A 12,309-nucleotide genomic window follows, 5' to 3' on the forward strand; every position below is an offset into this window, starting at 1 on the left:
ATTATCTTTCATTTTCTCACTTTTCTATCCCAACAAAAGTGAATATTTGTAAGATATCTGCTCTAGACAGTTCATATAGTTATATGTATAGATAATCTGAACATATTACATACCTAAACACACATATATTATTTTTCAACATCTTTGTATGGATGTTTTATAATCTATATAACTTCAAATATTTTTTATAAAGGGGAAACCTTAACAATAATTACTTAAGATAAAATGCATCAATTGATTGCATGAAAATCCTCAGGCAATACCTAAAAGTAAAAAAAAATAGATTTAAGGTTTATTAGCTTAAGGATAAACCAAAATGTTGAAAAATAATCATCTTTTTCGACCTGAGTGATCCAACTATTTTATTACTTAAACAGTTACTTAAATTACTTTGTTTAGACTTTCATCTAATTCTATATGGTAAAGAGGAACACTAATTTGGAGTTTTTTAACTGTTACCAGTTAAAACATTTAACTGTTATCAATAGTAATTATTATAATGTATTATTTTTTAAATGTTTCCTTTAATTTACATGTGTATACCCAATGCCTTATGAAAGTTAACTGAATAATAATTCAGAATGCCTCTGAACAGTTAGATTGTGGTTCTTTAGAGAGAGAGAGAGAGATACCTTCATCTGATTTCTGACAGGGACTGGGGAAGTGGAGATTATGAGGTATGGGAAGAAAGAAAAGATATCACAGGCATTTCTAGGAATAAAGCACAAGCTACAATGAGTTTGTAGTCAATAATGATGAATCCTCCTCTTTTCCTCCTTCCCAGTTTAACCGGCCCCAAAGGAGAAGGAGCCGTCCCTTTATGGAATATAGAGAACCAATTTGATATTGTGAATGTTATCAGTACCCATATATCATGTATCATTAGGGAAGAAGGACAAGATCAAGAATTGCTCCCTCTTTGGGGAAAGCAAAGGCTTTACAAAAAAAAAAAAGAGCTACCCTGAAAAAAGTGATCATTTCTTGCTAAATCAAAGGAATTGCCTGATATCCAGGTTGCCTGAAGAAAACAATAGAGATCTGATAAAGAAGCCCTTTCACTACAGATAGACCAGGTAGGAACAGCCTCCCTAACATGGGCAATGAAAGAGATATGTAGGGAAAATAATGTTTTACTCTAAAGAACTAAAGGAATAAACTGGAAGCCTTGGTGAAGGGAAATACTGGATCATTACTAAAGTTCTTTTCAAGGAGGGGGCAGCTATTGTTTTGAGGTTTGCCTTCTTTTCCTACATTATGACCAGCTTTGTTCACATAAACTCTGGCTTTGGGTACCATGGGATTTGAAATAAGGATCACACTAGTTTAAAAAGATAAGAGAAAAAAAGAATTAGATAACTGGTTTTGGCAGTAATAATAAAATAAATAATTATGAATAGTGAAAAAAGATTAAAGGAAAGGAATGGGAAGAAGGAGAAGTAGATACACAATCACATACATATATAATTGCATAGACAAGTTACTGCTACAAGGACACAGAAACAGAAATATCATAGGTTATAATTTAGTGTCAACAGTCTACAAAAAGATAGAACAAAGACTAAAGATAGAGTAAAAGTCAACAAAGAAACTCTGGGAGAAGTCTGACTACTAAAAAAAAAACATCATGAGAGTGGGTACATGTTTTAAAAAATGACCAGACAGGAATTTTTTTGAAAGTAAAATTATATTGAAAATAGTTTATTCTGTATGTAGTGGTTTTCATCAGCGCTTTGCTGAAAATTACACTTCATTCAAAGATATCGAAGACAACAACAACAAAAATGAAAAGATAACAAAAAAGATTGTCTCAAAACAAAAATACAGTAGAGATATACTGCCCTCCAGTGGTCATTATGAGAAACTGAAGTCTTTATGCCAAGCAAAGATACCTAATTTTAGAACTCACAAAACTATTGAAATCATTGGAAAAATAGATGGCCTTACAAAACACTAAGGAAAGTTGTCCTTGAAAATTTACAAGGTTTCATAATGCAGAAAGTTCACTAAACTTAAAAATTTTATTTTATAACAAACTCAAATGTCTCAACCTTTATACATGTTAGTTATATTTAATAAAACTTAGCACGGTGTGGTGGAAAGAGCTCCGAACTTGGAAAACATGAGTTTCAGTTTGACATTTTCTAGCTCTGTGATGTCCCTGGACAAGTTACTTGGATTCTATTGACCTTTTTCCTCATTTGTAAAATGAGTATGATGATATTTGCATTAATTAATGTGACAAAAATATTTTATAAATTTTTAAATCCTCTATGATAATGCTATTATAGAAATGTCATGTAATATATAATGATAATATAATATTATTAATAATAAATAATGATATTAATTTTAAATAAGCATTAGCCCTGATAGAATTATTTTTCCCATTTACCCTTAATCTCCACAATCATTTGGATTTTTTGAAATGTTAAGCCAACTCCATAGCCTTCTAAATTAGGAAAATGGAGCTTTTTGCATCAACAGTGGAATGAAATGCCATAACCTGATCCCTCCATGTGCTCCAGTCATATATACTCCACTGCTGATTTGAGCAAAACATAGTACCACTACTTGGACCCAGAGTTCTTTAGATTTCTCAGAATTATCAATGGAGGTAAAAAAAAAAAGAAAATGCAGTCTCTTTATCTTCCTAATGAGAGCAGGTAGAAGCTGAATTCAGGAGATAATATAGAGTTTTAAAATCCTCCAACTCACCTGTAACTAAAACACAAGATTACCTATTCATTCAGGGCAGAATGCATGTCAGCAATACATCAGAAGTAGCTCACACAATAGGACAAAGGATATTTCAGAAATCTGTTGGCCTAGATAGTACCTTCTGCCTCCACTTTAAATTCTAAATTTAAATTACAACAAAAATGAGTTATGCTTATTTCCTTGGCTCTAAAGTGTTCTAATAAACCATCCTTAATATTATCTGTCATTTTATATATCATTATAATTCAGGATGAACAAAAATAATAAAGGCAATGAATCAAAATGACTTTAAGCCTTATTTTATTCAAGTTTAAAATTCAATACAATTAATGGATAAGGTTGACTGAAAATGTTTTCCCTCTCTTACTTCCCCCCAAAAAACTGGATAAGGCAATTCTGGGTTGAAAAATGAATCTGGAGTGATATGATGGATGTGGATTTTTATAACTTGTGCAAAAATGTATCATTGGTTTTGGCCAAAGAAAAGAGATTCCACTGCTATTCTAATACAAAACATGTAACCAGGGATATTTGATTTCAAGTCATATTGGCAACAACTATAGTTTTTATTTTTCATGTAATGTCACTGCAGCAAAGATCCAAATACCAGTCTGATATTTATGTAAACCAATGGCAAAATGCCTTTACTAGGATATATACTTTAAATTTTTGAATGAACTCATTTGCAAAAACAAATCAAATAAAATATTTCAGCAAATGAGTGCTTAAATTAAGTATATCCTTTGGGAAAGAAACCTCTAATTTTAGAGCAATGGAGAGGAGCTAAGATCTGTCAGCTCCCTAAAGGAAAAAAAGGGTCATAACCATAGACATAATTGTAATGAAATTAACTTCTCTTGAAAAAATCCAGCTCTTCATCTGACACCATAAGCATCACCCACTGAAATCAGAAAGATTGAAAAAGGACATTTTAAGTGACTTGCATCAATACCTTTCTAAATATGTCTATGAAGAATCTAAAATTGATGCACCTCTTTTCATATATTCCAAAGGACAAACACAGGAATGCAAATAGTTTGCATAAGAGTCTCATCAAGGGGCAGCTAGGTGGCGCAGTGGATAGAGCACCAGCCTTGGAGTACCTGGGTTCAAATCCGACCTCAGACACTTAATAATTACCTAGCCGTGTGGCCTTGGGCAAGCCACTTAACTCCGTTGCCTTGAAAAATCTTAAAAAAAAAAGAGTCTCATCAAGGTCAAAACTCTGGTGAAAGCATAATCAATCCTTAGCAGTAGAAATAGATAATCCAAAAGAGAATAAACATTTTTATTGGCTTAAAAATCCACAAATAAATGATCAGGTCATACCATAATGACGAGATAGAAGGACAGGTAGGTTCTTGATCTTGTCTGTGGTTCAGTTTTTCCCTGTTCTTCCTTGCCATCATAAGATATGCATCATCCCTTCAGTAAGATGCAAAACATCAACTAAGATAGAAGATTTTTTTCTTTCTTCTCTTACTGTTAGATATCTGAGTCACATGGTTCTCCAGGATGGAAATGGAAAAATCAAGTAATTAAGAATAAAGAAGCTTGGGTTCTAGGTCCAGATTTGCAACTATATCACTTAGAAGACTTCATATTTCTGAATCTCAGTTTCCTTAGCTGTTAAATAACAAGATAAAGTTTTATGATATCTGGAGCCCCTTCTAGTTCTGATATTTTATGATTTAGTCTCTTGCTAGGTTACAGGCTGTATTAAGTACCAAATGTAAACACCAACACACCAAAGTTATCGCATAGCACTGAGAACCATAAGACTACATTTTTTTTATTTTTTTGCAAGGCAACAGGGTTAAGTGGCTTGCCCAAGGCCACACGGTTAGGTAATTATTAAGTGTCTGAGACCGGATTTGAACCCAGGTACTCATGACTCCAGAGCCAGTGCTTTATCCACTGCGCCACCTAGCTGCCCCGATAAGACTACTTTTTACTTAAGATTATCTCATATCAAGTATTTAAAAAAGAGAGGGAGTGAAGTGTAGTAGTTACAAGATAAGCATCACAATAACCTGGGCAAAATACCTACATCTGGCTGTAAGAACCTGGGCAAGGAAGCTAATCTAAGTGCTCCAGGTAACTCCAAAACTAATAGAATAGTTGCAGATGTGCATTGAAAGAGGAAGTTTCATTAATAAAAGTTTCATAAGTTGATGAAAACATGGATCTCCATCTTTTAAAGATAAATTAATATCTCTGGATACTGATCAATATGCTTAAACCCCATTCCACTTCATGGTGAATTTTGTTAGGGAAAGACTGTCAAAAAAAAGAATTTGGAAAATCAGAGTAGGTTAAAAAAATCTCAACAAAATTTGCTAAAAATAACTCAAATAGAGATGATAGCTTGTTTGGGACAGCTTTCCTATGAGATGACGAGTCTATGGAAAATTTACTGAAATAAAACTTTTGAGAGTCTTTTCTCCCAATATTCTGATCTGACATAGAAAACAGATGGGTAAATGTAGTCAATAGTCATGGTAAAAGTATTTATTCCTGGGGAAAAATTAATCATGAACCTCTCAATAAACATAAAATGGGATTTTTTTTAAAAAGTAGGTTATTGAGATCTACCACTATTCTGTAAGTTAACTCCATTTTGGGTTTTCTCTCCATCATCTTGGACTCATTCTTTCCTTAATTTTATTTGTCTTTTCTCTCTGATTTTCTCTTCATTCTTTGCTTTCTTTGTAGGGAAGGGTTTTAAGGAAAAATAAAATTTAGATCTCAGCTATGACTAATTTTTTAAATTTATCATCATGCCCAAGAAATAACATTTATATGACCTTATTAGGTAAAGGGATTCAGGTCTTTTCAACTGAGTTACTATGGAATAGTCAATAATACTGAATTAAATCATCAAGTGAAGAGCGCAATCAGGAATTAGGGTAAGGTCACCAGATTGGTACAGACTCACAGGTACTAATACCTTCCTGGTGGGGGGGGGGGTTAGGGTTGAAGAACAAAGGCTGAGTTAGCTCTACCCTAACTAGCTGTGTAACTTTAGGCAAATTACTTTTCTTTTTAAGGCCTCAGTTTCCTCATCTACAAAATGAGGGAGTTTCAAAGGTTTGGGTTTTTTTGGATTCTAAATCAAACATGTGAAAAAGGCAAAATCTGAACTCAGGGCATCATAACTAAGAAATGTGAGACAAATAGCAAAGTTGGGCTAAGTAGAAATATCAACAGCAGAGGTGAGCACCTTCAGCAGTCCTTAGGCATGGGAAGCGGGGAAGCACTACCATCTGATTCTGGTTCACAGTTAACTATGAGCAATCCACTGATTTCCCAGGCAGGGCCCTTGCAAGTACCTTCTTTCTCAAATCTCATCAGTAACCTCTGCCACTCTGCGTAAAAAGTTCCTCCCCAAACCTCACTTAAGGAGCTTGCCCAGATGGGGTACCTTCTTTCCTCACCCCTTCCAGCTTCCTGTTGTCTTTTATGTATTGTCTTTGCCTATTAGAGTATAAGCAACTTGAGGGCAAGGTCTCTTTTTTTGTAATTCTATCCCCATAGCTTAATAGAGTTCCTGGCACTTAATAAATGTTTAATGACTGACTGACCAATGACTGGGAGGAAAGGGGAAAAAAAGAAAAATAATTTTACAGTAACCACATATGAATTGTGGACAATGGAGAGTTAATCATCTCATGAACATTCCCACTTACTATTAATCACCCTGATCATCTGATTAACATATACCTTTTCAACAAATCTAAGAACCAGAATAAGTTTGAAGTTTAAGCTTGATATTAGTTGATAAGAAATTTTAAAAACAAATGCCTTATATGTTCCTCTGACAGAGACTATTGAAACAGATTTTGAACAGAAAGAGACCTGAAAAGTTATCTTCTGCCATTCTCTCATCTTACATACAAGGAAACTGAGGCCAAAAGAAAATAAATTATTTATTCTAGGTCATACATTATAAAAGACCAAGGGTAGGAACTGAATCCTGGTCCTCAAAACTCAAAAGGATCCTTAAAACCTGAAAACCCTAAGAAACTGAGATGATCAAAGGAAATGCCAATGAAGATTGATTTCAAAACAAAGGAGAGAAATTTGCTGCAGAACCTTTTTTCTTGTTCAGCCCACCACAAGCTGCACTAAGAAATGTAAATTAGTCACTGCCTTCCCTTCTGTGTTTGTGATCAGGACTGCTCATCCTCAGTGAGGTCACTGCAGATGAGTGAATGCCTATTAAGTGATTTAATTATAGTCCAGCAGGATACAGAAGCAGATTTTCCCAAGGACAGAGTTCTCATCAGTTTGGCATAGAATTCTCAATCACTTATTGGCAAAGTCATGTGCATGTTGCTTTAACATACAAAAATCTCAGCATTCCTAACACAAACTACTGAGTTCTTATTTTAGAAGAAAACAGTACAAAATTGATTTCCCAGACAGGCTCTCAGCATGAAGGCTATCAGGGTTGAATGACATTTACCAGTTTGAATTTGACCTTGAAATGCTAAAGTTGCTTACCCGGAACGCCTCTTTCCTCCTCTAGCAGGCATGGCTCCTGCCATTCTCACCTGCCCTGTTGCCATGGGGGCAACAGGCAAAGTCACTGATCCAGGGATATCAGAAGCCATTTCTGTAAATTCAGAACAAAATTCCATTAGTTATCTCTGCCAACAAGGTCCCAAAACAAGTAACAAGACATACATTCTCTGAGAGAAAAGTATTAGCTATTTCAAGCCAAGGGACTAAGAATCCAGTTATTGAGAAAGGAGTTTAAAAGAGAAAATATCACTTTCAAAGGGACCTCACATCCAACTAAGAAAGCAGATGGAAAAATCTGACTTTCCTAAAGCAGTATAGCTGTTGCCAAATGAAGAAGAATCATCATTTGTTGCTTATAGCTATACAAGCATTGACCAATTTGCTGTGAAACTGTGGTATCATATTCCTTCAACACAGGTGACTCCACTTTGAGGGGAGATTAATCTTCCTTTTTAGTGAGTTTTCCTCTTGGTAATCAGAAACCCAAATAATCTCATAGGGTGCAAATGATAAATAAGGTGTCTTTGCAAATATATTAATGTATCATACAAAATCTTTCACTTTTACCTAGCAAATATAGGATTCTGAAGGAGAACCTGTCTTACTGCCTAGGGAATGCAGAGAAGTAAAAGGATTTAAAAAAACAAATTCTAGTGATACTGTACGGTTCTGACACATTTTACACATCCCCTCTATGGGAATATGCATATTTGTTAGCAGTACAATTGTTCTGCTCACTTTTCTTAAGAATGACTTCTTGAGAATTTACTTGTATTAGTTCAACTCTCACTCAGGGATATAATAGAAGTGATGGCTTAAACAATCCATTTCAGAAAGGTATTTAAGGATAAACAAAGGAATCAGTGCTCAAGTTAAGAAAAAAAAATAATGTCATGGTATGTTGACAGCACATTACAAGAGGACTGGGATATGTGCACTTTGTGTATGACATCTGATTCATTCTTATATGTCATAATTCCTTCCCAAACAGCAATCTGAAAATGAACCATATAACTGTCACCACTTATAAGCATAATGTTGTGTAAATACTGTATGAATGAAGGCAAACTTGACCAGTTCTACTGAAATTGTCATAAAAGAATTTAAAACCTTAATAGGGACAGCTAGGTGGCATAGTGAATAGACCCTGGCTCTGGAGTCAGGAGGACCTGAGTTCAAATCCAGCCTCAGACACTTAATAATTACCTAGCTGTGTGGCCTTGGGCAAGCCACTTAACCCCATTGCCTTGCAAAAAAAAAAAACTAAAAAAAAACCTTTAATAAATAGAATTTTTTTGTAAGGCCCCTTAATTAGTTTTTGACTATGGAATTGAAGAATGGTATTTGGATTTATGCATCACTTGGTTATACTATATCAGTGGCAGGCTCTTGACCAAAGTTAGCGGACATCTGACAAATGAACAATATATTTTCCTAGAGATATGAAAATGTGATTAAAAAGTTGATTATATACTAAAATGAGATGGCAACCACATTCTTTGCAATTGCTGTCTTTTCTGCTAAAGTAAATCAAGATGAGAGCTCTTAGGATGGTCTAGAAAATAAATGCACATTGTTTGCCAGGACAGTGTGGACTTATAATGATAAACGTAATTGATTTGACACCTAGGAATTTCATTTTTTCTTAGCCAGTTCCCCTACTCCCACTCCTATTAGCTTGCAAGGACAGTTATGCCTCAGAAAAGTTTCTTTTGTTACATAAAATTCTATTTGTGAAATGACATCATTGCCCCATTCATAATCTTGTATTATTTGGGTACTTCCAGGTGATAGAATCAACTTTCCAAATTCTTAATTTTTGAAAAGTACAAGGATATTAATTTTGAATATTGTCATGTTTTTACCATTTTATTTTGGTTTTTTGTTATCTTTTTGTTTTTTTTTAAAATTAAAGCTATATTAGGCTTGTGGATCAAACAGAATAACTTTCTAAATGTAAGAGCAAAAAAAAATGGAATGGCAAAGAAGAAAGATCAGAAGATACCACACAGGAGGTAATATCTATCTTAGAAAAGGGAAAGTTAAAAATATATGGGCTCAGTATTCAGTGTAAAGTTTTTCATGCAAGAGAATCAACTTGACAGCAAAGATATTACTGAGACTTGGAGGGGTGACTGATGACTGAAATAATGCAATGGAAAGATGTTCTATTCAGAAAGAGGAGATTAGATAAAAGGATAATCATTATAAATTAAGAAGATATTCTCCTCTCAGGCTATCTATCATCGGATAAGTTTAATGGAAAACATTTGTGTGAAGAATAAATTTGGGGTGGGGAAAGTGCCAGGAAAAAAAAGAAGTTTTGCACGTAAAGTTGTATAGCAATTCATATACAATCATAGGTAGAAAATGAAGGTGAGTTCTGAAAGTAGTTCGCAAAGTTGACATTGAGGTATGACACAGTTTTCATGGAAGATTTCAGCTACCTGAACATCTGTTAGAGTGTTCTCTTTACTAAGAGCAATTTGTTATACCAAACATTCCCTAAAACCTCTCCTATTAAATTACCACAGAAAACACCAAACAGGATTCTGAGTGAGAAAGCCAAAAACAGCACCAATTTATAGGTTATAATTACAATACAGAGAAGAACAGTCACAGTCAAGAGGTGGTAAGGACCTTACCTGTGTAAGGATCAGGTGCAGACCAGGGGACAATGACTAGATTTCTCTTCTGATCACATAACATTGGAAGTTTATAGACCTGAAAACTGAGCTGTGACAAATCATCCTCCTCAGAAGTGAACAGATTCCAACCCTAACATAAAATCTAAAGTCAAGAAATAGGCTGGAAAAATCAGAAAACAATCCTGTAATGGTAACAGGAAAGTGTAAGATACAAACTCAGAAGAAGATAATGACCTGGAAAGTTCTAAAACCAAAACCTTAAAGAAAAATGTGGATTAGACACAAGTCCAACAAGAATTCCTGGAATGAAAGAAAGCAACTTTTTAAAAAGTAAAAAATAATTTGGGGGAAATTGGAATATGGCAGAAAAATTTGCAAAATAAATGAGAACTATGCAGTAAAACTGCATATAGAGATTTAACATTTTGACAAAAAAGGCACAAAAATACTGAAGAAAATAACTTCTTAAAAATCAGAATAATCCTAATAATAAAAATTACAATAAAAACTGAAAAGGATAACTTCTTAAAAATCAAAATTCACCAAATAATAAAAGAAGTACAAAACCTACTTAAAAATTAGAAACTGATTCCTTCAAAACTTTGAGAAAAAAGTAAAATCAAATCAAAAAATGAAAAACAGAGAATAAAATATGGGGAAAAATTGACCAAGAAAATGGATCATGGAAAGGTACTTCAAGAGTTATTGAACTACTTGGAAAGCCCCCAAAAGGTATCTAGATAATATATTTTTAAATTATAAAGAAAAGATGTCCAGTTATTATGGAACCAGAAGACACAGTAGAAATGGAAAGACTTCATTGGTCTCTTCCTAAAAGAAATTCCAGGATTATGATAAAACAAAATTCAGATCTCCTAGGTCAAGGAGAAAATACCATAAATAGCCAGAAATGAATAATTCAAATACCATGGAGTCAGAATATCAGTATCTCACAAGAATTAGTAACTACCACTATAAAGGATCACAGGGCTTGCAAAATGATTTTCAAAAAGACAAAGAACCTGGGATTACAACCAAGAATAAGCTATCTAGCAAAACTGAGTATACAATTCTGTAGGAGAAAACATATGGTCATTTAATGACATATAAGTCTTTCAAATATTCCTGGTGAAAAGACCAGAGATGAACGCAAAAACTGTCATTCAAACACAAGACTTGAGAGAAGTATTAAAAAGATCAATATGAGTGAGTAGAGAATTTATCAAGGTTAAACTGTTTACATTATCATATGAGAGGATGATATAAGTAACCTTTAAGAACATTATCATTATTAAGGTAGTTAAGAGGAAAGAATGAAAAAGTAAGAAAGAAGCAGAAGAGAGTAAGAATTGGGGAAATTATTTTTCATAGAAGTGACACACAAGAGTTTTTACAATGGAGAAGGAAAGGGTATATGTATGGGGTGAGAAGAAGCAGTCAATTCTTGAACTTGACTTGCATCTGAACTGGTCCAAGAAGGGTAGATTATATACCCACAGCTATAAAAATATCAGTTTATACAATAGGGAAGTAGGAGGGGAAAAGTTCAAGAGAAAGAGGAGGTAGGAATAAGGAGGAAGGTAGATTAAGGGATGCAATGGTCAGAAGCAGGGAAAGAGACATACCCAAGATTTTCATAGGATCACAGAAATAATGATTTAGAGTTCAAAAGGCCATTAGAGATCATCTGGCCTAATTTGCTTATTTTGCAGGTAAGAAAACTGAGTCTTGAAAACATTAAATAACTTCCCAAACCTTCAAACAGAACATTAAAGAGGCTTTGAATATATCCCTTCTATACTATATCTGGCACACTTTTCAATGGGTCTTGCTTTAGATATTATTCATGAGTTTCTGGAGTTTAAAAAATTCACAGTAGATAAGCTTCTAGTGATGAATTTCTCCAAATATCCAAATGGCTTTTGTGTGGAAGAGAAATTAGGGATGCTTTGGCTGGCCCCCCTGACAGACTGACCAGAAATAATGAGTGGAAATTGCTCAAAGAAAAGATGCTCAAAGAAAGCTTCCAATTAAAGCTGTTTTTTTTAAAACAGGTATGAAGACTGGATGAATCCTTGTTAAAAGAAGCCTTGGAGATGGCTAGTTGGCGCAATGGATAGAGCACTGGCCCTAGAGTTAGGAGTACCTGGGTTCCAATCTGGCCTTAGATACTTAATAATTACCTAGCTGTGTGGCCTTGGGCAAGCCACTTAACCCCATTTGTCTTGCAAAAATCCAAAAAATTAATAAATAAAAAGAAGCCTTGGATGTTCAAGTTTTAAGATGAATCTGATGTCTCTAGGGTCCCTTTCAAAAATGGAATTCAATGATTCAGTGTGTCTAGTTGTTATATTCTAAACACAATCTAAACACAATCAAAGATGCATCCCTATCCTTTCTAAGTTCACAAGTTCTA

The 12,309-nt window shown here is 34.2% G+C and overlaps 1 protein-coding gene across 3 annotated transcripts in view; it reads right to left on the minus strand.

The window, feature by feature from the left end:
- ARNT2 (aryl hydrocarbon receptor nuclear translocator 2) overlaps nucleotides 1–12,309 on the minus strand; it is a 251,591-nt gene that overhangs the window by 179,606 nt on the left and 59,676 nt on the right. For all 3 annotated transcript variants that reach the window (XM_074234004.1, XM_074234005.1, XM_074234006.1), the window contains one exon: nucleotides 7,225–7,336. In XM_074234004.1, coding sequence (XP_074090105.1) covers nucleotides 7,225–7,336 — 112 coding nt within the window. The remainder of the gene's footprint in view (nucleotides 1–7,224; nucleotides 7,337–12,309) is intronic.

Source organism: Macrotis lagotis, chromosome 4 (assembly GCF_037893015.1).
Source record: "Macrotis lagotis isolate mMagLag1 chromosome 4, bilby.v1.9.chrom.fasta, whole genome shotgun sequence".
NCBI lineage: Eukaryota > Metazoa > Chordata > Mammalia > Peramelemorphia > Peramelidae > Macrotis > Macrotis lagotis.